This window comes from Morus notabilis, unplaced genomic scaffold, assembly GCF_000414095.1.
Source record: "Morus notabilis unplaced genomic scaffold, ASM41409v2 Scaffold522, whole genome shotgun sequence".
Lineage (NCBI taxonomy): Eukaryota > Viridiplantae > Streptophyta > Magnoliopsida > Rosales > Moraceae > Morus > Morus notabilis.
Genome location: NW_010358461.1, coordinates 7,204 through 34,725, shown reverse-complemented (window position 1 = coordinate 34,725; position 27,522 = coordinate 7,204). Strand labels below are relative to the sequence as shown.

At 31.7% G+C, this 27,522-nt stretch overlaps 2 protein-coding genes across 2 annotated transcripts; both read left to right on the top strand.

The window, feature by feature from the left end:
• The first annotated feature begins 10,491 nt into the window (after positions 1-10,491).
• On the top strand, positions 10,492-18,784 carry LOC112090523 (condensin complex subunit 1). Its single transcript, XM_024162013.1, has 16 exons — positions 10,492-10,654; positions 11,435-11,757; positions 11,886-12,046; positions 12,143-13,325; positions 13,501-13,692; positions 14,598-15,257; positions 15,417-15,593; positions 15,954-16,021; positions 16,159-16,381; positions 16,473-16,572; positions 16,680-16,795; positions 16,876-16,933; positions 17,055-17,206; positions 17,304-17,505; positions 17,759-18,092; positions 18,525-18,784. Exons 1-15 carry the CDS (start codon positions 10,522-10,524, stop codon positions 17,932-17,934), a joined length of 3,924 nt encoding a protein of 1,307 aa, XP_024017781.1. The 5' UTR covers positions 10,492-10,521; the 3' UTR covers positions 17,935-18,092; positions 18,525-18,784.
• A 1,675-nt stretch (positions 18,785-20,459) lies between these two features.
• Positions 20,460-26,902, top strand: LOC21388698 (pyruvate kinase 1, cytosolic). Its single transcript, XM_024162014.1, has 16 exons — positions 20,460-20,591; positions 21,132-21,228; positions 21,336-21,433; positions 21,655-21,810; positions 22,449-22,526; positions 22,630-22,761; positions 23,647-23,727; positions 23,932-24,000; positions 24,186-24,275; positions 24,600-24,744; positions 24,835-24,923; positions 25,315-25,410; positions 25,494-25,561; positions 25,930-26,029; positions 26,152-26,208; positions 26,717-26,902. The coding sequence occupies exons 1-16, from the start codon at positions 20,523-20,525 to the stop codon at positions 26,867-26,869; spliced, it is 1,578 nt and encodes a 525-aa protein (XP_024017782.1). The 5' UTR covers positions 20,460-20,522; the 3' UTR covers positions 26,870-26,902.
• The last annotated feature ends 620 nt before the right edge of the window (positions 26,903-27,522 follow it).

Here is a 27,522-nt window from a genome sequence, read left to right as displayed (position 1 = left end):
CATACAACTTGCCCTAAATTGTATCTCATTCGCTCACTTTATACAAGTTATAATGGTAACCTACAATTTGTAGACAAATTTTAAAAGAAAAGCTATCTGATAAGATATTTATATAAATTTATCAAGATATAGTCACAAATAAAATTATTAAGATATAGTCACACTAGTTCAATTGTCATATTTTAATAAAACTAGTTGAAACCACGCGTTACGCACGTGTATTGAACGTGTTATATTTTTTAGATATAAAAATAAAAAAATAAAAATTTAAATAGACGGCATAGTAAAAAGGAAAATAAAGTTTTTAGTGAAGTAAATTATACAGTAATTTATATTCATGTATTTATGAAAAGTTTGTATTTAAGAGGGTTATAACGAAAGAAATATATAGGTAGAGACACATTTAAGAATATATGATATGATATCAATAAAGCAATTAGAAAAAAAATATTTTATGAAGGCCACATTTAAAAAAAAAAATATATAAGCAATTAGAAAAAAAATATTTTATGAAGGCCACATTTAAAAAAAAAAAAAAATATTGAGTAGACTCATATATGAGAGAAGCTATTTAAATGTAGATAAATTAGGGTATTTTATTTATGAAATTAATAGTAGTTGAGAGTGCCATTGAGGACAAAAAGCATATGTAAAGCATAATAGCTTTTAAGAAGAAAAAAAAGATATATATTCAAAATAAATTATTTTAATAAGTGTAAAGCGATGAAAAACGTATTTCAAATTAACACGTTGTAAATAAAATTAAACTGTATAGGAACTTTGGAAAAAAAAGAAAAGAAAAGAAAAAGAAATCAATAAATGTTTTAAAAAAAACGTGAGGCCCATGTATCAAAAAGAATGAGAAGTCTTCTTGTGGTGACACATGTCAAAAGGAAAGAAAAGTTTGTTGGCTCTTTTATTTTATAATTTATTGTTATATTACTATTTGAGTCACAACACATGGCCTCTTTAAAAAAACAAGTCCATTAGTTGGAGCAAGAGGAAAAAAAAGATATTTAAAAAAAAAAACTTAAGCGGAGGAATATTTGAAAGGAATTATCTTAACTAAAAAAAGCATTTCGAAGAATGCAAAAGAAAAGAAGAAAAAATTTAAAAAAGTTAAAGAAAAAATTTAGGGAAAATACTTAAGTAGAAATATATTTAAAAAAAAAGATATTTTAAAGAGAAAAACTGTCAAAAAATGTTAGGAGAAAAAAAAAACAAAATAGACAATAGGCAAAAGCATAGAAGAAAAAATAAATAAAAGACTAAAAAAGGAAAAGTTAAAAAAATAGAGAAAAAAGAAGAAGAAGGAAGAGATGGAGGAGACTGGAGCCAAGTTCAAAAGGGATTTGGATCTTTTTAAATATTTTATTAAATTAAATTAGAATAAATTAGATTATATTAGATAAAGGCGGAGCATGAATATAAAAAAACAAACATTGAAAAAATTATTAGAAATCTTAAGTAATAAAAGTAATAAAAGAAAAGAAGAGATGAAGTTGACACGCGACCAACAATGCAGCAAGGATGAAAATTGTCTATACGAGTTTTAATATGTTAAGATAAGATAAGATCAACAATAATAGTTCAAATGATTGCATGAAATAATTGTTTAAAAAAAGAAACATTTAGGCTAAGTATAAGAAATACGCATAATAATAACTTTTGAAATAAGAAGAATTATATAGAAAGGAATTAAGTAGGGACGCGTTTAAAAAAAATATCTTTGTCATTGATAAAAATTAAAAGAAAAAAATACATGTGAAAGAAATTATTTTTATAAGAGTAAAGTTATAAATCTTTTTAAAAAGCACACGGTAAATAAATAATTTGTAAAGAAACTCTCACAAAATTAAAAAATAAAAATAAACCATTATAAAAAGTATGAAATGAAAAAAAAAATAAAGACAAAAAAAAACAAAAACAAAAACAAAAATACAGGAAAAAGAAAGAAGATGCTCAAAAAGAAAAGAAGAAAAAGAAAAATAAGTAAGGAAAAAAAATCACGGTAGTTGGGGGAAAACCTGTTGGAATTGAACGGTAAATAAGTTTTAGGCGCGTTTGGAACTCGTTTCAAAATAATTTTATTTTTTGTATGAAAATGAAAATAAAAACGTTTTCAATCTCAGACAGAAATAATTTTTAAAAATGCGTTTGGTAGTTTTATCAAAAGATTATTTTCAATGTAAAAAAACTCATTAATGTCTCTCTTTCTCTTTCTGCTCTCGAGAGATGAGAAAATGAAAACAACTCTCTCATTTTACACTAAATCAAAAAATCATTTTTATTTCTGTTTTTTGTCTTTATTGCACTAAACTTCATTTTAAAAACATTTTCATTTTTTTCTCGAAAAATGTAAAAAACAAAAACGGAATCAATTCTAAACACGGCTTTTGTTTCTTTTTATATACGGTAGATAGTAGATAAATAGATACAGATTTATGTATAAAAAATAAAAAGGAAAAAAATTAACAAAAAAAATTACTTTTAAAAAACACATAAAAATTAAATTGTAAAAAATATTTAAAAACCAAAAAATAAAGACAAAAAAGAAAAAAGGAAAAAGAAAAAAGGAAAAAGGGAAAAAATGAAGGGCTACTAAAAGAACTATTGAAAATAACTTTGTTCTTTTTATATATTGTTAGATTCTTGGTTTTTTGTTTCCCCTGACTTACTCTAATCAATACTAAGCTAATAATCTATTGGCTACTATCCATGGAACTACTTGCGATGTCATCAAATCTTTAATCCTGAAAACGACGCTTAATTTAACAAAGGACGAGGGCAAAAAACAATTTATTAATTATGGACCACACATAAATATTGCCTCAAATACCTAAAATATACTTAATAAATTAAATAAACAAAAAAAAACGAAAACTGAGAGAACAAAAAAAGAGCATCATTTTATTAATATGGTCTGTCAACGGAATTGATTATAGAATATAGGGAAAGTGAGAAACTCTTTGACTGGACATAGAACGCTAAAAAGAAAATTCTAAGCTATTTTTTTACAAATTGAGAGAAAATTCCAAGAGATTTTTTTACAAATTGAGTAGAATCATGAATGATGCTGTACAGAAAACGTCGTAAAGAACCCTTTAAAAAAAATGAGAAAGTTTAACAGGCAGATTTTAAAACATAAAAACTATTCTTTACAAGATAAAAAAAAAAACCGATGTCGTTCTTAGATAACTATGTTTGAAACGGTTATATTTTTAAATATAAAAGAAAAGTTTTTAGATTTTTTAGGGTGATCAATACTAAGCATATGTAAAGCATAATAGCTTTTAAGAAGAAAAAAAAGAGATATATTCAAAATAAATTATTTTAATAAGTGTAAAGTGATGAAAAACATATTTTAAATAAACGCATTGTAAATAAAATTAAACTGTATAAGAACTTTGGAAAAAAAAAAAAAAAAAGAAATCAAGAAATGTTTTAAAAAAGGAAAATGGTGATGCCCATGTATCAAAAAGAATGAGAAGTCTTCTTGTGGTGACACATGTAAAAAGGAAAGAAAAGTTTGTTGCCTCTTTTATTTTGTAATTTATAATTTATTATTATATTACTATTTGAGTCACAACACGTGGTCCCTTTAAAAAAACAAGTCCATTAATTGGAGTAAGATGAAAAAAAAAGATATTTTTTTTAAAAAAAAACTTAAGCGGAGGAATATTTGAAATGAATTATCTTAACTAAAAAAAGCTTTTCGAAGAAGGATATTGCCAAAAAGAAATGACAAAGAATATTAGCGGAAAAAATAAAAAACACAATATGCAAAAGAAAAGAAGAAAAAATTTAAAAAAGTTAAAGAAAAAATTTAGGGAAAATACTTAAGTAGAAATAGATTTAAAAAAAGATATTTTAAAGGAAAAAAACTGTCAAAAAATGTTAAGAGAAAAAAAAAAACAAAATAGACAATAGGCAAAAGCACAGAAGAAAAATAAATAAAAGACTAAAAAAAGAAAAGTTAAAAAAAAGAGAGAAAAAATAAGAAGAAAAAAGAAGAGATGGAGGAGGCTGGAGCCAAGTTCAAAAGGGATTTGGATCTTTTTAAATATTTTAGATTATATTAAATTAGATTATATTAGATAAAGACGGAGCATGAATATAAAAAACAAACATTGAAAAAATTATTAGAAATCTTAAGTAATAAAAGTAATAAAAGAAAAGAAGAGATGAAGTTGACACGTGACCAACAATGCGGCAAGGATTAAAATTGTCTATACGAGTTTTAATAGGTTAAGATAAGATAAGATCAACAATAATAGTTCAAATGATTGCATGAAATAATTGTTTAAAAACAGAAACATTTAGGCTAAGTATAAGAAATACGCATAATAATAACTTTTAAAATTAGAAGAATTATATAGAAAGGAATTAAGTAGGGACGCGTTTAAAAAAAAAAATCTTTGTTATTGACAAAAATTAAAAGAAATAAAAAAGTTATATAAAAATACATGTGAAAGAAATTATTTTTATAAGAGTAAAGTTATAAATCTTTTTATAAAAGCACATGGTAAATAAATAATTTGTAAAGAAACTCTCACAAAATTAAAAAATAAAAATAAAACATTATAAAAAGTATGAAATGAAAATGAAAAAAATAAAGACGCAAAAAACAAAACAAAAATACAGGAAAAAGAAAGAAGATGCTCAAAAAGAAAAGAAGAAAAAGAAAAATAAGTAAGGAAAAAAAATCGTGGTAGTTGGGGGAAAGCCTGTTGGAATTGAATGGTAAATAAGTTTTAGGCGCGTTTGGAACTCGTTCTAAAATAATTTTATTTTTTGTATGAAAATGAAAATGAAAATAAAAATGTTTTTAATCTTGGACAGAAATAATTTTTAAAAATGCGTTTGGTAGTTTTATCAAAAGATTATTTTCAATATAAAAAAACTTATAAATGTCTCTCTTTCTCTGTCTCTCTGCTCGAGAGATGAGAAAACGAAAACAACTTTTTCATTTTACACTAAATCAAAAAATTATTTTTATTTTTGTTTTTGTCTTTATTGCACCAAACGCCGTTTTAAAAATATTTTCTTTTTTTTCCTCGAAAAAAGTGAAAAATATAAACGGGATCAATTTTAAACACGGCCTTTGTTTCTTTTTATATACGGTAGATAGTAGATAAATAGATACAGATTTATGTATAAAAAATAAAAAGGAAAAAAATTAACAAAAAAAATTATTTTTAAAAAACACATAAAAATTTAATTGTAAAAAATATTGAAAAACCAAAAAATAAAGACAAAAAAAGAAAAAGAAAAAAGGAAAAAAAAAAAGGGAAAAAATGAGGGGATAAGAACTATTGAAAATAACTTTGTTCTTTTTATATATTGTTAGATTCTTGGTTTTTTTTCCCTGACTTACTTTAATCAATACTAAGCTAATAATCTATTGGCTACTATCCATGGAACTACTTGCGACGTCATCAAATCTTTAATCCTGAAAACGACGCTTAATTTAACAAAGGACGAGGGCAAAAAACAATTTATTAATTATGGACCACACATAAATATTGCCTAAAATACCTAAAATATACTTAATAAATTAAATAAACAAAAAAAAAGCGAAAACTGAGAGAACAAAAAAAGAGCATCATTTTATTAATATGGTCTGTCAACGGAATTGATTATAGAATATAGGGAAAGTGAGAAACTCTTTGACTGGACCTAGAACGCTAAAAAGAAAATTCTAAGAGATTTTTTTACAAATTGAGATAAAATTCCAAGAGATTTTTTCACAAATTGAGTAGAATCATGAATGATACTGTACAAAAAACGTCGTAAAGAACCCTTCAAGAAAAATGAAAAAGTTTAAAAGGCAGATTTTAAAACATAAAAACCATTCTTTACAAGATAAAAAAAAACCGATGTCATTCTTAGATAACTATATTTGAAACGGTTATATTTTTAAATATAAAACAAAAGTTTTCAGATTTTTTAGGGCCATCAATACTAAGCATATGTAAAGCATAATAGCTTTTAAGAAGAAAAAAAGAGATATATTCAAAATAAATTATTTTAATAAGTGTAAAGTGATGAAAAACGTATTTCAAATAAACGCATTGTAAACAAAATTAAACTGTATAGGAACTTTGGAAAAAAAAAAAGAAAAAAAAATCAAGAAATGTTTTAAAAAAGGAAAATGGTGATGCCCATGTATAAAAAAGAATGAGAAGTCTTAGTGTCTTCAACAGTGCCTACACACGACGGTGTTCAAGCTCGCAGGATGTTAATCAAGTCCAAGTAGTGTTTGAACTTGATGTTATCACCACCTCGGTCACATTTTCTGTAAGATTTATTAATGTCGCAATCTTCTCAAGCAGTATCTTCCCTTCTTTAAAACTTAATTCATGCACAAAGTGATACCTCACGTCGATATGCTTCGTCCTCACATGGTAAAATAACTCTACTTCATATAGAGTTATCAAGCGCGTGCATTGCACCTATTAAGTTGTACTTTAGAATTTTAATAACGTAAAATGCGACAACAATATGCATAAAAAATAGAAGAAAGATCTTGCTTATTCAAACTAGTATGCATTTTAATGTTAAGTGTTAGCATGCATGCCTTAATAATAATTTTACAACTGAAGCCATTAAAAGGTATAGAATTTGAATCCCCCATAACCAATTTCAAAAAAAAAAAAATTATACATTAATAGTTTAAGTCAAAAAGTTGCATTTAATCACGAAAATAATGAAACATTAAAAATTATAAGATAACAAATAAAAAAAAAGGAGTTGAAACTTGAAAAGAAAAGGAAAAAAAAAGGTACAACACCTAAAAATCACCGTCTTGGAGTACCATACGATGAATATATATAAGGAATAAGATAACAAAATAAAAAAGTAGAGGAGTTGAAAATTAAAAATAAAAGGGAAGAAAGTAAGGGGACGTTTGGTTGGAGGATTCAAACTATAATTTGAATCATGGTTTATGGTTCGTTACAATGTTTTCTCTCATAAAAAATACACGTAAATTAAAAATAATTTTAATCACATGATTCTAATCCATAAACCAAACGTCTCTTAAAAAACCTAAAATTCACCATTTTGAACGAACAGTAGCCACTTATTAAATAGATCATAGAACAAGAGGAAAAAAAAAAAAAGATAATAAGAGGTTAAAACAAAATAAAGGAGATATAGAAGACAGAGAGGACAAAGAGAGATAAGCACCAAAACAATGCGTAGAGGACTATAAAAAATGAACCGTATACCTCTTATCCACTCTTTTATACATTTAAGATTATGATTTAGGATCAGAACTCAAAATTAAGATAAGAATATAATTTAAGATTAACATGTTAGGATTAGGGTTTAAGATTAAAGATTAAAATGTATAAAGTCCCTATATTCAACTGCAAAATAAAAAAAAAAAAAAAAAAAAAACAAAAAAAAAAAAAAAAAAAAAAAACAAAAAAAAAAAAAAAAAAAAAAAACAAAAAAAAAAAAAAAAAAAAAAAACAAAAAAAAAAAAAAAAAAAAAAAACAAAAAAAAAAAAAAAAAAAAAAAACAATAACCAAAAAAGAAGAAAAATAAAAAATAGATCTATACTGTTGTATAAAGAACTTAATAAAAATAGTTAGAGAAGAGTTTAATTAATATTTTAAAAACTTACCGACACAATTGCATTAAGATGTAATAAGAAAGAGGATGAAAATATATTTATATGCATGTATATAAAAAGAAAACAATCGAGGAAAATTAGGAAACGAAAAAGAAAGAGTTAATATAAAGCACCAAAAACGGTGAATTTTTTACGACAATGGGTGAATAGTAGAACCAATATGGGCTTTTTATAGGGTTGTATATAAACCCAAACAACTTGCAAACTCAATTTATTCACTCAAATTCATTCTGAAAAAGGTAATTTATAACATTATTTTTTATTTTTTGGTCCATTAAATTTTTAACTTGAGGTGTTTGGAGCGGTTTATGAGTTGCGTCTATAATAACTCAAATACCCCAACCCAATTCGTACAAACATGCCTGATAAGGAGTCTATGAGTGTGGACTGATAAGGATGACTGTTATGACAATACTTGTTTTGGATGGATTTGAATTAAGCCTTTAATTTATATTTGCTTTATGTTGGATGTTTGATGGACTACTTTGCTTCATGCATGTTTGATGTTGGATTGAAGTTTGAATTGATATCTATTTGATGATGGACTAATTAGTATTATTTATATTTGATGATGAACTTTGAATGTTGAAGTTATGTTTGATTATCAGTATTATTTTTATTTGATGATCAATATTATTTGATGATAAACTTTGAATGTTGGAGTTATTATTTATGTGATGATGAAATTTCAGTGTTGGATTGAACTTTGATTCTTTGAATGATGAACCCGACCACCCAACTCACTCTATCCCATCCCAACCTAACCCAAACATTATTAGGTTGTAAATTTTTTTTAATATTGCTGGGTCTAAATATGTACAACCTGTACCTTTTGAGACGGGACAAGAAAAAATTATATCTCGTACCAACCCAACCCGTGTACATCTCTGCTCTTTTAATAGGCATTGGATAGCGATCGGCCACCGTTTCCGTCATGCCGGACGTGGCTAATTCTTATTGGTTTGGAGCATGCAAGTGGTAAGAAGTCTTGCATGTTGGTGTTGCAGGAAGTCAAAGAACTTCTGCACGTGGACATGGAAACCGGTTATTATAGGTTTGTTGAGCATCTATTCAATAAATATTTGAGGTGATATTTTACCATTTATTTAATTCATAAAATTGCATTTTTGGGTTCACCAAAAGGACACTGTAACTTGTTCTTATTTGTAAGTAACAGTTTGTTTTAGTTGAACTAGCAAATGTGTTGCGGCAGTATTTTTGGAGAATCATGACAATTATTTTTTTTAAAAAATTCATAATTTTACTGTGAGGTTTCATATTAAGATGATTTTTTTCTATATATTCGTAATGACGAACTGAACAAAAAAAGATATATATTAATCATGTTATTTTTTACTGAGTATTGTCATATTTAATAAATATAGTACTACATGCATAATATGATATAAAATAATGTTTATATCTTTTAAAATGTCATAATTTTGCTATAAAAGCTCCAATTGAGATGATTTTTTTTTTCTACACGATCATAATAAAGATTGAATAAAACATATCCATATTAACTAGGTTATTTTTCACTAAACATTGTCATATTTGGTATATTTAATACTGCTTGTATAATTTGAAGTAAAATGGGTATTTCTCTAATCCCAATCCAAACATTGTTATTCCTATCACAGTGTTCTTAAAATTCTTACACTTAAAACACTCAACAATGAGCATTAATAAGGAAAATTATTAGCAATCAGTCGTGAAATGCCATATGTGAAACCAATCATGAATGAAAAATTACAAATTCTCCTATTCGTTTGCTTGAGATGGTACTAATATGTTTTGATGAGAATAACTAAAAATTCCATATCCATCATAATTTCTAAAATTATAATTATATATATAATAAACTTGAGTAGCCTCGCTATAAAAGTTACTGTAATTAGATCCCAAATTCATCGATCGTAAACTCATGAAAATATGCTAAAGTCAAGTAAAGAAAAATAGTTTTTACGGCTGACATTCTCCATTTTTTGAAACTTTTTGAAATTTTCCTGAAATTTCTCCTAAATTTACCAAAATTTTATGAAAAGAAAAATGTTAGCGTCATGTTTTCTGTTTGTCATTTTTTACATTCATTGTTTGACATGTATACTCCATTAACATGATATATTATTATTTTAACAGAAAATGAGATAGTAGAGTTTACGTGTCAAGTAATGAATGCAAAAAGTGACAAAGAGAGTGATAAAAAAAGTGACACTAACATAAATCTGGAGTACCGATATTTCTATCGATACTGAATATTTATCTTTATTATAGACTTATGTGTAATTGTCACAACTTATGGATTTTTTTTTTATCTCCTAAGAGACATATATGTAATTAAACTCAAATTTTTATTCAGCCTTATATTATACAACAATTAGAAAAGTACATGATTTGTTATAGTTTTGTACTGACTTAATATTTAGACCATTTTAAATAATTAAATATTATTATAGTTTTTTTTTTCTCTTTATCAATTAAATAATAATTATTTATTTTTGAATAAAATGACATAAATAATATTTTTTTACCATTTTAAGAGTGATATTTCTGATTTTTTTTCCTTATACAATTTCACCCCTTTTCCCTTTTCACTACTCGTTGTCGAAGCAATATCCTTGTAATGGGCCTCGCGGGACCCGGCCCATCTATTTTGGGCGCACATTCCCGCTCCTCCCAAACTTTTCGAGTTTGATTTGAATTTTTTAAATCGAGGAACGAGTACAGAAACCAGATCCAACCTGAAGAAAACTGCAAACCGAAAGAGAAAACGAAGAAGAAGAAGAAGAAGAAGAAGAAGAAGAAGAAAAGAAGAAGAAGAAGAAGAAGAAGAAGAAGAAAAGAAGAAGAAGAAAGCAGAGAAGAGAACCTCGCTCTCATGGCTCCTCGCTTCGTCTTCCCCAGAACGCTTCGAGATTTGGCAGAAGACCACCAAGACAATCGTCTTTGTGCTCAGAATCCCATCGACATCGCTTCTCTTCGCCCTTCCGAACTCGAAGAGTTCGTCAAAGGTTAGCCTTTCTACCTCTTTTTCCTTTTCCTAGGGCTCTGTTTGGTTACCGAGAAAATGCGGGAATTTTGGAAAACAGAGGAAGATTTTTAGAGAAATTGTACTGTTTTTTGCCGTCTCTTGATACCTAACAGAATGAAATGAGAAAAACTGGAAAGAGGACCACTCCAAATTAGTTTTTTTCCCCTTTTGCATTTCGCTTCACGATTGTCAATCTCTCTCTCTCTCTCTCTCTCTGAACTTTATGAGTCTTAAGAATTTTTCGCCCAAGAGCTCTGTTTGATTACCGAGAACATGCGAGAAACTAGTTAGGGATAGACAAATTTTGGAAAAGAGGACCACTAGAGATTGGTTGTTTTCTTTATTCATTTCGCGTTATGAAGTCAATTTTACTTTTCTCCCTTGGAAATTTATTTTATCTTTTTTTTTTCCATTCTTTCTGTGAGAAAACCTAGGAAACTGCTAATTTCATTTGTTGGTGATGGAATGTGGGTGGAAAAAGAATGAAATTTAAGTGGAAATAAAAAAATAATAACTTATATTTTGAAACTTGGAAATGAGAAAGATATACATCAGCTAAGTGGAAGTTTGTATTTTTGCTTACTGCTCTTTGCTTACAGGCTAGAGAGGCGTTTCCACATCTAGCTAGAATGTCCATCAGTAAAGCTAACAATTGGATTTTGTAATCAATTTCCTTATCATATATTAGAGAAGAATTGCTTTGGTCGATAGTGAAGTATCTTCTGATTTTAATCTGATCCCGGAATTGTGTTTCCAATAGGTGTGTCATTTGACCTGTCCGATAAGGAGCTCTTTTGTGTGGAAGAGCAAGATGTGTTTGATCGCCTATACTCATTGGTCCATGGTTTCTCCAGTCTTACCCCATCTTGTAAATTCAACCTTGTTGAGAGTCTCCGATTGAATCTCAGTGTTCTTCTTCCGAATGTTGATTCGGTTTCTCGCCTTTCACAAGGTGAGGATGGCGACTCTCAAGTTCTTGTTCGAGTTGGGTCACACCGAAATGCTTTTAAAATCTACACATTCTTTCTCTTCAGCGTCATTCTTGCTGAGGAGTCGAACACTAGCTCTAATAACAACTCAAAGGTGCTCACTCTATGTATTTATCTCTATTTGTTTGTTCATACGCATGTATCATGTATGTGTAATAATTTAAGTATAATATTTTCACTATTTACTCCCAACATAATTAAGTTTTGTGGTCATGGCCTTAGGTGGTTGCGAGTTCGAGAAAGAAAAGTCCGATAAACTCGTGGAACTGGGAACTACAGAGGGGCCGCATACTAAATTTAATTGCCAATTCATTAGAGATTAACCTCGTGTTGCTCTTTGGTTCATCAGACCTGGATGAAAATTATGTTTCTTTCATTACGAGGTAAGTTGAGGTAATTAGTTGATCAAGTTTCCTTGAACCCTTTTCTTATGTTGTGTTGATATTTTAGTTGAGAGATTCTAATTCAAGTTCTTCCAGGAATGCATATTCTTTGTTTGAAAAGGCCACACTTTTGAAAGACTCTGAAACAAAATGCGCTCTCTGTCGTATAATTGGGGCTTGTGCTACTAAATACCATTACTTGGCACAATCATGTGCTTCGATCATGCACCTAGTTCATAAGTATGATTTTGTTGTTACTCATATTGCTGATGCGGTTTCTGATGCTGAGAAGAAGTACGCTGATGGGAGCCTGGCTATTTCTCTCATTAGAGAGATAGGAAGGGCTAACCCAAAAGACTATGTGAAGGACACAGCTGGGGCTGAAAATGTTGGCCATCTTATGGTGGAACTTGCTGATCGGTTACCGAAGTTGCTATCTACCAACATTGGACTCCTTGTCCTGCATTTTGGTGGAGAATCTTACAAGATAAGGAATGCTCTTGTTGCGGTCTTGGGGAAGTTGGTTGCCAAGGCATTTAAGGATGTTGAGGGTTTGAGTACTAAATCTGTTCATCTCCGAACTAAGCAAGCAATGTTGGAAATACTAGTTGAGCGCTGTCGAGATGTTTCGGCTTATACTAGGAGTCGTGTTCTTCAAGTTTGGGCTGAACTTTGTGAAGAGCATTCTGTTTCAATTGGCTTGTGGAATGAGGTTGCTAAAGTTGCCGCTGGAAGGTTGGAGGATAAGGGTGCACTAGTCAGAAAATCTGCACTAAATTTGCTTATAATGATGTTGCAGCATAACCCATTTGGTCCACAACTTCGAATAGCTTCCTTTGAAGCAACTTTAGAGCAGTACAAGAAGAAGCTGAAAGAGCTCGAACCAGATATTACTTCGGAAAGTGTTCCAGATGCGATGCCATTTGAAAGTGATACCAGCAACGGAGATGGCGAGATTGATGATGCAAATTCTGGAGTGACCCCGAAGCAACAGGAGAGTTTGACTGATAGTTGTCTGTCCAATATGGAAGAAAATGTTATTCAGAAGGATAGTGCTTTGCCAGATGTTGGGAACTTGGAGCAGACAAGAGTCCTAGTTGCATCTCTGGAGGCTGGCTTGAGGTTTTCCAAGTGTATAGCTGCCGCCATGCCCACCCTTGTCCAATTGATGGCATCTTCTTCTGCGACTGATGTAGAGCATACGATTCTATTGTTGATGAGGTGCAGACAGTTTCAAATTGATGGCTCGGAATCGTGTCTTCGTAAAATGTTGCCGCTGGTAAAGTATTTCCCCTTTTTCTATGATGCCTTAGACTTGAAAAGACAAAAGTTAGAATTTTCGTTTTTCTTGCTTCTCTGCTCATCTGCCCAGCATCATCAATCTTGAGAAGCGTATTCGGGTTTTGTACTGAACATGTCAAGTTTAATTATTCTTTAATTTTTTTTTCCTGTAGGTATTTTCTCAGGACAAATCCATATATGAAGCTGTTGAGAACGCATTTATTACGATTTATATAAGGAAAAATGCAGTAGAAACTGCTAAGAATCTTCTGAACCTTGCCATAGAATCTAATATAGGAGATCTTGCAGCTCTGGAGTTTATAGTTGGTGTGTTGGTATCCCAAGGTGATATAACCACTGCTGCGGTATGTCCCTTTTCTGATGTTGTGACCATGACTTTGCGCTGATTTATTAAAGGCTTTAGATTGAACAGTTTCTCTTAACTTATATGTGAAAGGGCCCACAGAATCTCGGCTGTTTCATTGTACCAAAATCAACCCTTTAAGACTGGATACACTAAATCAATGTGCTATTCGCAAAAGGGCAAAAAAGATCTGAGATATACTTTGTAGACATTAAAGTAATGGTGTTCTGCACAAATACAGTACAGAAATGAATACTTGCTTATGCAAACTAGAAATCTTTGTTCAAAATTATAAACGAATAGTGATCTGCATTTTGGTTATGTTGTGTCAAACATACGATGTTATATGTTTTCTGATAGCTGAGAAAATGTGTTTCGCATGTTCGTGCTTTTTTCTTTTGTTTTTTTTTCTTTGAAATATTCTCTCCCTTTCTCATGTTCCCACATGTTTCTTTTTTTTTTGAAAGATTATGTCACACTATCTGGAAAAGTTGAGTAATCATTGATAAATATAGATGTTTCCACGGCTTTGTTTATTACCCTGAAAATGTTGTTTTTATTGGGTTATGTCTTGTGATTGGAGGCTTGAAACTATGATTCTTTTACTGATTGAACGCTGTATTCCTATATCCTAATGAATACTTTTAAACTGGGAAGTAGAAAACATATATTTTAGTCAAAACCTTATAACGATTTTCAAGGATTTAAAAGCTACAAATTTAGACTATAGAGAGGCTGCTAATATCATTGATTTTTGAAATGTGTTTGGTTCTATTTTTGTATATTTAAGTAGCTGCAGTTTTATGTAGATACTTACTACAGAAAATTACTTTGATTAATACATTATAGTTGATATCTTTTGTCTCTATTATTCATTGTATATAGACTAAGGCATTCTTTTTGCAGATATCCGTGTTATGGGATTTCTTTTGCTTTAATGTTAGTGGAACCACTGCAGAGCAAAGTCGTGGTGCGTTGTCTGTACTTTGCATGGCTGCAAAGTCTCATCCTGAGATTCTTGGGTTGCACTTGCAAGACATTATCGATATTGGGTTTGGTCGTTGGGCTAAAACAGATCCTTTGCTTGCTAGAACAGCTTGCATTGCTCTTCAGAGATTGTCTCACGAGGACAAAAAGAAGTTGTTGTCTAGTATCGGTAGCAGAGTATTTACCACTCTGCAAAATTTAGTTACTGGGTGTTGGCTACCTGAAAACATATGGTATGCTGCTGCTGATAGAGCAATAGCTGCTATATATACGATTCACCCCACTCCAGAAACTCTAGTTGCAGATCTGGTGAAAAAATCTCTCAGTTCTGTGTTTGATTATAGTGGAGGGGAGGATTTGCAGAATGAGATTGATGGTGGCAATGCTTCTGTACTTACCACGGTTGAAGTAGCAAAGCTTAGTAGATATCTGTTTGTCGTAAGTCATGTTGCAATGCACCAACTAGTATACATTGAATCCTGCCATAGAAAGATCCAGAAACAGAAAGTGGGCAAAGAGAAGGAAGTTGAAGATCAGACAGAGCAAGTTAATGGCACAAAGCCTGGTGAAACTCCAAAGGTGAAAAGGAATCTTGTATATATACCTCACTATGATGAATCATAAAAACCTTTATAGTTTGTGTCTGTGTGTGTGTGTTTATTTATTTTTGTATGTATTTCATTTTTCTTGGTCATAATTTTCTCTGTTATTTAGAACTATTCTATTTCTATTTTGCAGGAAAATGGTATCAGTGCTGAGCTTGGCCTTGCTGTCTCTGAAGATGCAATACTAGATATGCTCTCTGAGCGAGCCGAAAAAGAAATTGTTTCTGCGAGTTTAGAGGAGAAAAATCTAATTGGGCATTGTGCACCTTTTCTCTCAAAGCTTTGTAGAAATTTCAGTTTGATGCAAAAGGTGATCGCATAAATTATACTCTAACGAATAGATGCATTATGTGCTTCCGAAAATGCATGGAAATATATATATATATATATATATATATATATATATTATCTCTAGTTTGATTTACAGATCATTTTGAGATTTGGTCACTGTTTATTTCATTTAATATTTATGTAATCAAGTAAGTGCATCATCTGAAGCAGTTACGAGAGTAGGAAAGAATATTATTTCTAAAACCTTATGCGGATATATGTATATGATTATGCATTGATGATTTTTTATCGTGTAATATCAGTCGCTTCATAAAGTTGAAGAATATGATTAAATGTTTTTTTTTTATTCAACTAATCAACCGGTTTATCCTCCTTTCAGCATCCAGTACTACAGGCGTCTGGAATGCTTGCTTTATGTCGATTTATGATAATTGATGCAAATTTTTGGTGAGATCATAGGAGCTCTCTCTAGTCTAAAGACACTACACACACATTCATATAAAAAAACATATAAGATATACATTTTTCTACCAGACTACCAGTCCATGCTCTGATCACTGATTTCTAACGTTTGGATTTCCCAGTAAAGCAAATCTCCAGCTTCTCTTCACAGTTGTGGAGAGTGCCCCATCAGAAATTGTTCGTTCTAATTGCACCATTGCTCTTGGAGATTTGGCTGTTCGATTTCCTAACTTGTTGGAACCATGGACAGAGAACATGTATTCCAGGTTACAAGACCCGTCAGTATCTGTTCGGAAGAATGCTGTTTTGGTGCTTTCACATCTCATACTAAATGACATGATGAAGGTTTGCAGACCTGCCTAAGGCTAATTGTTATTTTTTTTTTCTTGTATTGATTTAGAGGTCTGATTATGGCTAATGCCTATTGCTTAATCAGGTGAAAGGTTACATATATGAAATGGCCGTAAGGTTAGAAGATGACGAGGAGAGGATTTCAAATCTGGCTAGACTCTTTTTCCATGAGCTATCTAAGAAAGGTAGTGTTTTTCACCCATCTAGTATAATTGTCCCGATGCTGGTATTTTCCTAATCTTGCGACATTGCGTCTTAAGTGATAATATAATTCTTTTCTTGTTGTCTATAGGAAGCAATCCAGTATATAATTTGCTTCCAGATATACTTGGCAAGTTATCCAACCAAAATCTACAGAGAGAATCTTTCTGCAACATCATGCAGTTCTTAATAGGTTCCATCAAGAAGGTACAATTTAATTAATTTAGTTTATTTAACAAGGATTTATATAAACGGTGAATTTACAGTATTATTCTTGATTGTTCCAGGACAAGCAAATGGAAGCTCTTGTTGAGAAGCTTTGTAACAGGTTTAGTGGAGATACAGGTACGTACAGTTATAAAGCTTTGTCTTGCAAATGAAGTTATCTTAACATTCAACCATTTTCCTTTTCTATGAGTATTCAAATGCAGTTTTAGATTCTAAGATGGTGAATTCAAATTTGCAGATATTAGACAGTGGGAACATATTTCTTACTGCCTCTCTCAGCTTGCATTCACTGAAAAGGGAATCAAAAAGCTCATGGAGTTATTCAAAACATATGAACGCGTCTTGTCAGAGGATTCTGTGATGGAGCATTTTAAAGCCATAATAAACAAGGTATTAAGCTTTGAGCTGTGGCTCTATTTTCTGAGTGTATATCGGTTAAGGTTTTCTTTTCTTCCATTTGCTTATATTAAAGTCCAAACTTAAACAGAGCAAGAAGTTTGCGAAGCCGGAACTCAAAGTATGCATTGAGGAGTTTGAGGACAAGCTTAACAAGTTCCATATGGAAAAGAAGGAGCAAGAAGTGACAGCACGGAATGCCCAGATTCATCAACAAAAGATTGGTGGCACGGAAGATTTTGCTGTGACTCAGAATTCTAAAGAAGATAAAGCAGAATCTGATGCTACTGAAGGTCAATGCAATAAACTTGCAGTTCTGTTATTGTCTAATTCTTGACGCTTATCTGTTTCCTCTGTTTGACTCACTTGAGCTTTAATTTGGAAACTTAAAATTCCATGATGGGACTTTTTTAGATTAAAGACGCTTCTAGGAAGCTTCTATCCTTACAAAAAGAAAAAGAAAAAGCAAAAGAAAATGTATATGCGCCATGATTTTCTATTCAATTAGTCTAACTTTTTACTATTTTCCTTTTAAATTACATGCAGAAGGTGAAGTCATCGATCCTTCATGTGAAGGAGCGAGTCCGTCTGAGAATGACGTACCAAATTCTGGACACGTTGACTCTGATGAATGCTCTGGTGCTTCTAGCGAGTTAACGGAGGAGGCAGAACAAGAAGATGTTGAAGATCAATCACCAGAAGTTAGTTCAAGAGATAGTTAAGCACCATATCATTCTGTTCTTGAAGGCAAATATTCTATGTCCATTAAAGGGAATGCCTTTACGGGGACCTCCAAATCGAGAGCTAAGAAAAGCAACTTAAAAGCTCAAAAGAGCAACCTTTTGGCATCCACCTGAAGAAATACGGGGGCAAATCGAAGGTAAAGTATCTTATCTTTTGGCACGGCTAGGTACTGCATTACTGAAAGCGGCCAGTGGTTTTGATTTGCTTTAATTCACTCTTAACTTTTTCCTTCTCTTTTCTCTTGAGAGGCTGGAACTATAAGATTGTTACATACATAGAATGAGCATGATCTAAAGACTATCTTGTAATTTACTCCTGAGGAAGTAAAAGGAAAACACTTATTAGTTTGTTGTTATGCCCGTTTTAGTTTTCAGATTCTGTTTCTTTCTCAGATCATAAATCTGGTTCTAGGAATGAGAAACTAGACCTTGACTTGTTTTTTTTACGACACATTTTTTTGAAACCTTCTTGCCTGTGTTTATGATACCGTTATATAACTACTGTCATGCTTCAAGGATAGGAATTATTTCTCCTTGCCATTTTACCCGGTTTTCTATGATTTATGCAGGTAGTTTAGTACAAATTCTTCAGAAGATGTTCTTTTAATTCTTTCCAAGTGGAAGCAGGTATTTTGTGTTACGACTATGTGTGTAATGTAATGTGCTTCCTTGTAAGGGCCTAACCAAATTGTGAATTCATGTATAAGCATACGACGTGTGACAAAAAAAAAAGGTTGTTTCGCTTTTATAGAACACTAACTTTACAAGTCCACTATGAATATATTTGACATGTATATATTTCGTCTGGGCTAAAAGTCCCCTAAAGCGCTTAAAGGGTTAAAATCTAAATTCCATAGTTCAGCAGACTGGACTGTAAACCTGTTTTCTCCTTTTTTTTTTTTTTTTTTTTTTTTTTTTTTTTTTTTTTTTTTTTAATGAATGCTGAGGAAATAGGTGTTACTTTTCAGGTATTTAGACATTATATTTGATGTATCAAAAGTCAATATGTGATGCTTTTCTTAAAAAAAAAAAAAGGGGTCAAGATTTAATGCCTTTTGGTGAACGAGTGTTTGAATAAAGGGTTTAGCAGGTTCTCTGACTTATTTGAGAATGGCATTCAATTATTAGTTAGATGGACACGAGGATAGCCCAGCTTTGAAGTGACGAAGTCTCTCTCTCTCTCTCTCCGTGGAAAACAGGCTGTTGATATGTTTTTATTTCCAAGAAAAACAGAAAACGAAAAAAAAAAAAGACAGATTTAGTTCATTTGATTGAAACAATATCAAGACGAGGAAAAACATAAGAAATGTGTGCGCTTAAAGATGGAATTCCGGGAAAGGTGTTGCCGTGTTGGCCCCAACAAGTAGTTGGGTGGCTGTTGAATTGATTATGAAAACGGGACCCATTAATATTTGCTTATATATATATATATCTTAATCCGTTCGTTAAACCAAATCTGTCTCCTTTTATGAATTTTCAAGGCTAAAGTCGAAAAATTTCTTTAGGACTATGTTATTAAAAAAAAAAAAATCTGAGCAAAAAAATAAATAAAAAAAATAAAAAAACGTTACGCGACTTCACTTTTAGTTCTGTAAGCATTAATAGAAATTAGCTTGATTAATCATGAATGATTCATTGACATTGTATAAATCCTTGTCACGCCATTTTCTTTCAGTGTCAGTCGCATGCATAAATTCCATAATTTTTTTTTCTTAAAAAAATTGCAAAGCATAGTACGATGATACTCTACACCACTTGAAAGCCCTCTTTGCCTTTTCACAATATTAACTAGTTAAAGATATCATAACATATCATAAATATTTTATCAAAAAAAAATCACAAATAAATAAATAAACCTACACGTCCATATGTAGCACCAATGGAACACAAAACAAAGTAAAATGAATAAACTGAAACAAAAATAATAAAAAGAAAAAATTAAGGCAAACACATTTATGTGTTTCTTCACATGTTATTACAGCAAACGGTTATATATCAATTCTCTAAGTCACACCTTTTGAAGCCTTCAGAGAGCAGAAGTTGATGAAGAGCCAGCCATTTCACTAACCTTTTCAAGCAAAAAAACCCATACATTAAATAAGACTTAAACATCATCCAAAAACTATATAAAAAAAATTGGACAACGAAAACCAAATCTAATAAATAATGAAAACCTGCCCTGTTCATTTCGTTAATTCGAGTTTAAAATTCGAGTTTTGCTACAGTAAAAAGCTCTCAGAAACAATCACATCTAACTTTTTTGCTACAATAAAAAGCACTCACATAAAATCACATATCAACTCGAATTAAAAACTCGAATCAGCGAACTAAACGGGCCTAATCTCATAATTATTTCAAAAAAAAAAAAAAGTCTGATAGTTAGTTAATGAAGAAGGGTTCTTTTGTAATTTCACTTACCAATATCCGTACAAGTTCTTCCTATAAAAGTAGGCATGGCATAGTGGCATACCCGTCCAATTTGCTTCCCCGCCAAAATACACCAAAATATTTTGTTCCCCCAACTAAGTAGTAACTTCTCTCTCTCTCTCTCTCATAAAAAGATCTCAATGCAAGGAGGTCAAATGGTGGTTGAGGAGCCTATCAGGCTCTCTTCAGTTCTAACTTCCTCTAAACTAGTAATCTCTCTCTCTCTCTAGAGTCTAATTCCTTTGTTTTTGTTCCTTCTTCTTCTTCTTCTTCTATATCATGACATGGAGAATTTAGATGGTGTTCGGTTTGATGGAATGGAATAAAAATGAAAGTGTAACGGAATTAGAGTGGGAATAGATTGAATGGTTTATTCCAATTGTATTGTTGAACACTAGAATTAAATTAGAATCACAAATTCAGTCATTGGAATGGAATGTAATCACATATTAAGACATTTGGAAGGGTAATTTACAGAGAGAAAATTTTAATTAATATCAGTTTTGAATTGGAAAAATCATTCCACTATCCATTTTGGGAATGTAAATATAAGGCAAGTCTTTTTGCTCAAGTAATCATGAAAACGATCGGATTCTAGGAATTTTGATTTTGTTCTAATGGTCATTCAATCGGATTAAACGTAATTATAGCTTTGCTTTCTTCCTTAACATGCTTCTTTCATTCCTTAATGAGATTTTCAAAATTCATTGCCTTCTAATCTTCGTTTGAATCTGTGATCTATGGTGCAGAGCCTTATACCATCACTGACCAAAATAGTCGGCACGCTTGGACCGAAATCGCGCTCCATTGAAATAATTGAGGCATGTCTAATTAAAGGAATGTCAGGTAATAATCTCTAATACGTGATCCTTAGCCTTCTTGTTTGCTGAGCCTGGTTCCTGTCTACTTCATTCAATCAGTTCCTTTTTTCCCCCGTTTTCATATTTTTGCAGTTGCACGCTTCGATTTTTCGGGGTTCGATGGAGACTACCACCAGGAAACGATTGATAATTTGAGGACAGCTATTAGAAACACAAAGAAGCTTTGTGCTGTAAGTGATTAATTAGTTTGAGTGTTAATCCTTCGGTCATACAGATTTTCTCAGCCATATGAATATTATGAGATGAATTTCCTTCAACTTCTGGGTTTGTTCTAGTGATTTGACACCATTAATACTAATGTCAATATGGAGTTTTTCATTTTTATGTATCAATGTTTAAAATACAAAGCATTTTCTCGAAGATTTCACTCCCAAAATTTGGTAACTTTCAGGTTATGCTAGACACTGTTGGCCCAGAAATTCAAGTTTGTAATAAGGGTGCCAAGCCAATAGAACTGAAGGCCGATGACCATGTGACCATCACTTCAGACGTTGATATAGAACCATCAGCAGAGATGTTGGCTGTTAATTATGACAGACTTGCTGAGGTGGGAATTTCGAATGAATCTTTGTATATGCCTATAAGTTCGCTAACAAGTACATGCTAACATGATTAGGATGTCTTTCCTTCTTCTCCTATCGGGATGAGTTCAAGGTTCGATACTCTTAAGCCCCACTTCAAGGACTTTGCCTGGTCAATGTACTGTGTGGTGGTGAGAGAAATTGAGCCATCCTTTGAGCTTGTGATGAAGGAGACAGGAAATAGAATGGCACCAATCATCCCCTTTGTTGAGAAAAAAAAAAGTACATGGTAACATACATACGTACTTGATGCACATAAATATTCACAGATACACCCTAATGGGGAAATTGTGACGAATGCCCATTTTGAGTACTTTGTGAAAAATGTCACAGATTTTTCTTACTGGTTTTCTGTCTCTTGATTTGTAAGAGTTTTACAATGAATAAACTGAGCATCTTTGCCTTTACTGAAAAACCGACATGAATAAAAATGAAAATTTTGTGCACATGTTTTGAGAAGGGGTAAATTTTTTTTGGCAACTTAGGGACGTTTTTCGTTTATGTAGACAATACATGTTGGACCTTAGTATGATACATTCGTACAAGTATACGTATAAACAAAATATGTATGATACATTCTACATGTTTTTTCAATGGATTGAAGATTGTAAAGAAGGGAGACACCATTTTTCTTGGTCAGTATCTCTTCACCGGAAGTGAAACCACCTCTGTGTGGCTTGAGGTAAAAGTTACAAATCACTGCACTAATTTGTTCAATATACTAATACCTTAATATATTACGAAGCAGATTCTTACTGTAATCTATTTCTCTTCTTGATATATAGGTTTTGGAGACAAGAGGTCAAGATGTTATTTGTCTGGTTAAAAACAGTGCCACACTTGCAGGCTTTATGTTCACCGTACATGTTGCCCATGTCCGTATCGAATTACCCACTTTAACTGACTATGATAAGAAGGTAATAGTTGTTTTTTTTGTTTACTTTTATTATTATTTTTCTATTTTTGAATAAGCGATAAGAAGGCAATAATAGTTTATTACGTAATCGGATATGCGGCTTTATTGTGCTTTTGACAATTCCTTTTATGGCGTGTTTACTAAACTGTAACGAATGTAATGGGAAAAATAATGGGTTTGGAAAAGAAAGTAAATAAATTAAAATGGAATTCTTGATTTCTTTTCAAGTGTTTACTTTTTAATAGAAAGTGGAGTGGAAAATAATCCAATTCGGTTTCTAATATCTATTAAACTTAAAATATACTTCTTGTCAATTTAATTACTAAAACACCCTCGACATAACTAAATAATCATTACTTTATAATGTATGAACTTATAAATGTCACACAAGTAAATTAACCAGAAATCAATACTGGGGGAACAGGATTGCCTTTCTGTTTCCCCATTCTCTATAGATTTTGTAAGTGAATACGTGACTAGATATGAAAGAGAAACGCTTTTCCTTTTCTCTTTCTCTTTCATGCAAAGTAAACACCCCGTTTGTCTCTTCAATTGCTCATCTCAATTGCCAGAGGAATCTAATAAGTTTCATGACTTATTCAAAAAAAAAAAAAAAAAAAAACAAACAAAAAGGTTTCATGACTTGGTTTTTAATTTTGGTTTGGTGCCCCTAGGAGGTAGTATGTTATAACATAAATGTTGAGTATTACAAATTAATGTCAAATTGCATTTTCATAAGCCTTCCTTTCGTATTTGGGAAACAAATTTGTTATAGAGTTACAGCTGAACTGTGTCTTATGAAGTATCCTAATTGGCTGATTTGCTATATGTTTAGCATTAAATTTCTAACTAAATTTTCTTTCTTCCAACTCCGAACTTGTGATAGATTATTTCAAGCTGGGGTTCTCATAACAATATTGACATTATAGCTCTTTCACATACCCGCCATGTAGGAGATGTGCAAGAGGTCAGTTTTATGTTTCTAATTTTACTGTTATTGTTGCTTGTTTTCAACGACGGATCATATTCAGCTAATGATGAAAACATAAAGTGTGTATGTATGCTTTTTCTTAACAAAATTGTTTTTATCTATTTTTGCGAATGGTATAGTTTGCAGATGTGTAGCATCAAGCCATTCATTGTAATTTTCCATCTTTACTCTCTTATGCAGCTTAGGGCCTTCCTTAAAGCACAAAAGTTGCATGAAACTCAAATATTTGCCAAAATTGAAACAGTAGAGGTAAGTTATTAAATTGACATGAATTTTAACTTCTTTTTTCAGGTAATTAGTAATTTAGTGCTCTTCTCTTTATTTATACACTACTAGTCATGTTTGTTTATTTCACTATCAATTTCCTCTTCTGTAGGCAAATCAGTTTACACTATGAGCTTATTGGTCTGTTTCTTTGGTCTATATCTATGCAGGGACTGAAACAATTCGATGAGATTCTCCATGAAGCGGATGGTGTTATCCTTTGTCGTGGGAATTTGGGAATTGACTTGCCACCAGAAAAGGTCAGGAGCCTATATATTGCACTAATCCCTCTTAACTTCATCTCTTTGTCAAGGATTCCGATGGACTTAACACTGAATTCTCGTTGTTTACAAGATAAAAGTTCTGTTATTTAGTGGAGGAAATTTGATAGAATGCCGAACTGTATTGAAATTTGGAAGGATAAAACAATAATGGAAGACAAATAAAAATTTCTTTTGCATACCTTTATGCTATGCTTCATGGATGCGTTTTATTCTTGTTTGAGTCATGAAGGATAGAAAGTTTTCGGAGATCTTAGAGGCAATGATCTCTCTGTCTGCATTTTCTGGTATCTCTTTATGCAGGTTTTTTTGTTCCAGAAGTCTGCCCTACATAAGTGCAATATGGTCGGAAAGCCTGCCATAGTTACTCGGGTCGTTGACAGTATGACAGAAAATCTACGGCCAACTCGTGCAGAAGCAACTGATGTTGCTAATGCTGTTCTGGATGGTTTGTAAAGTTTCAGCCTTTTAATGTTTCTCTCCCAGTTTTCTTACCCTTATTTCAGAAACAATGTCTTCCTTTTGCGTTTGCTATCAGGTACTGATGGCATCCTTTTAGGAGCAGAGACGCTACGAGGCCTATATCCCGTTGAGGCAATCAAAACTGTTGGAAGAATGTGTGCTGAAGTAAATAAAATTCCAACTCCAGAAATTTAGCTTTATAATACGGACTCAGATCCCTATCCAATTTTGGTGTTCCCAAATGGTGTCTTACCAATCACATTATGTCAAGTCATTTAAAAACTTTTAAATAGTTTTTAACTAACTTTTTCACGCTTTAGTATTCGAGTCCACTAAATAAAGTGATATAATGTTATTGGTTAGACGTCATTTTGGACACCAAACAGTGTACTAGAGATCTGGGTCCTTATATCCTTATAATACTAAAAAGAAATTTATCTTAGCATATTAAGTAGGTACCTCACCATTTCTACTGATTTATTTGAGCATAGAGCACTGCCTTTCAAGACTATTATGAGAGTTTGCTCACGCAAAATGCATTGTTCTCATGTTGTAGGCTGAAAGTGTTTATAATCAGGCCCTTCACTTCAAGAGAGCACTTAAGTATCTCGGAGAACCGATGTCGCACGCTGAGTCTGTTGCTTCATCAGCAGTATGAAAAAGTTCTCATGTTTTTCACAATTCCATTTCTTTCCAAACAAACGCTGACTTAACAAATTGTCTGTGCTTTTAAAGGTACGTGCTGCTATTAAGGTCAGGGCTGCAATCATTGTAGTTTTCACTTCCTCTGGTGGAGCAGCAAGGTGCTCTTCTACATTTTTGTGAAAACACGTAACTTTTCGCACTATCGGTCCAGAAATTTTTGAGCAGTGGCAATTTGGTTCATTAACTTTATTTTAGCCAATTTTGCTCCTTGTGTGATTATTCAGTAAAATTTAAAGTTATCATGTGATAAGTATGTGATTACGTGCATTATATTTTGAAATACCATTAAAGTCAAGTACCAAAACTGCCAAAAAGTAAGTTCAGAGATTGATTAGCGAAAATAAATAAATAAATTTAGGTACCAAACTGTCATAATGTTAATAGTTCAAGGGATAACAGTGCCAAAAGCCCTAAAATATATGAAGGAATCAGGAAGTTGCTAAGAGTAGAAAGTTTGTTTTTATAGGTTGGTTGCCAAGTACAGGCCAACAATGCCTGTGTTTGCTGTTGTCAGCAATCTTCTCCGAACAAAGTCGCTGAAATGGACTTTCACTAGCTCATCACAGGTACACCATCTTTCCTTATTTTGTTTGGCTAATACAAAGCATAAGGGGACAATCAAGCACCTTCCATTGCTGTAAACAACTGAATTTCTCGGCGCGATTGAGCGGTTCCTATAATGCTGCAGGTTAGGCAGTTGCTTGGTGTAAGAGGAGTTTATCCATTCTTGGCTAGACCTATTGTGGTAAGCAGAGAAATGCTTGGTTCTCAGTGTGTCCCATAAGATATATATACACATAATATATATATATATATATATGTATGTATATTTATTTATTTTATCAATAGTAAAATTTGAATTGGCTTGTGAAATGTTGATATGCAATTAACTCATCAAGCACAATGATACACAGCTTTCTCTCTGTCCAACCAAACACTGTTATCTTCCTTTGCTGATACTTGAAGAGCATGATTAGTGGACAAAGATAATTATCTTCCATTGCTTTTTTACATCAATTGTTCTGGTGAAGTACATGTACGGTTATCTATTAGGATATGCTTTATCTCTAGCATTTAATTTAGAATTTAAGATTATGTTTTATCTCGTAGGATTATTTAGAATTTGGATATATTTCTCTCTAAATTCTATCTCGTCTATCTTGGTCCGACATTATGTTCATTTTTAATTTGGTAAGGAAAACATATAGTATATAAATGTTGTACTAATTAAACTTTTGTTAACTCTTGTGCAGGCTACTTCTGGTGAATCTAGTGAAGAATCAGGCTTGAAAATGGCCTTTGCTCATGGTAAATCTCTGGGATTGCTCAAACCTAATGACCAGGTGGTGATCTTCCAAAAAGTAGGAGATTCTTCGGTGGTCAAGATCGTTGAATATGAAGGCTAAACAAACCATCCATTTTCATTTATTTTTTTGCCCTTTCTCTCTCTCTCAATGTTTTGGATTTCACATGTTTCAATTCTGTTTTTTTGGTCGATATAATTTAAATTATGCATCACTTGCAACAAATCAGCTTACAAATCACTTAATCTAAATTATCCGTTTGGTTTGAATATAGGAAAAGGAGACAAATATCCTTAGAGTGCATGAGTCTAGAATTTTACCTATTTCTCTTTAAAAGAGTATTAATCAAGAGTAAGGGGACGTTTGGTTAGAGGATTCAAACCATGATTTGAATCATAGTTCATGGTTCATTACAGTGTTTTCTCTCACAAAAAATATACGTAAATCGAAAATGATTTTAATCACATGATTCTAATCCATAAACCAAACGTCTTCTAAATGATAAAAATCTAAGACCAAATACTTTAAGGGTAATTTCAACAATTTTCTCTTTGAATTTTAATGGTATTACCAGCTCCTATTACTTGCTCAGCAAGTGGTGGTTGCTCTCTCTTACGTAGCATCTACATACGGCTACATGTACTTGTATTAGGGAAAACTACAACGACACCCATTGTGTTTTGGCAGAAAATACAGAGACAATTAAGCCTTTAACAGAAACAAATCTCACTCATCAATCTAATTGTGCTTCAATT

Coding starts and splice junctions, on each gene's coding strand:
- LOC112090523 (XM_024162013.1), top strand. CDS start 10,522: ATGGCTCCTCGCTTCGTCTTCCCCAGAACGCTTCGAGATTTGGCAGAA. Junction 16,022..16,158: donor ATAATTGATGCAAATTTTTG/GTGAGATCATAG, acceptor TGGATTTCCCAG/TAAAGCAAATCTCCAGCTTC. Junction 16,382..16,472: donor TACTAAATGACATGATGAAG/GTTTGCAGACCT, acceptor TTGCTTAATCAG/GTGAAAGGTTACATATATGA.
- LOC21388698 (XM_024162014.1), top strand. CDS start 20,523: ATGCAAGGAGGTCAAATGGTGGTTGAGGAGCCTATCAGGCTCTCTTCA. Junction 24,276..24,599: donor TTGACTTGCCACCAGAAAAG/GTCAGGAGCCTA, acceptor CTCTTTATGCAG/GTTTTTTTGTTCCAGAAGTC. Junction 26,209..26,716: donor TCTTGGCTAGACCTATTGTG/GTAAGCAGAGAA, acceptor ACTCTTGTGCAG/GCTACTTCTGGTGAATCTAG.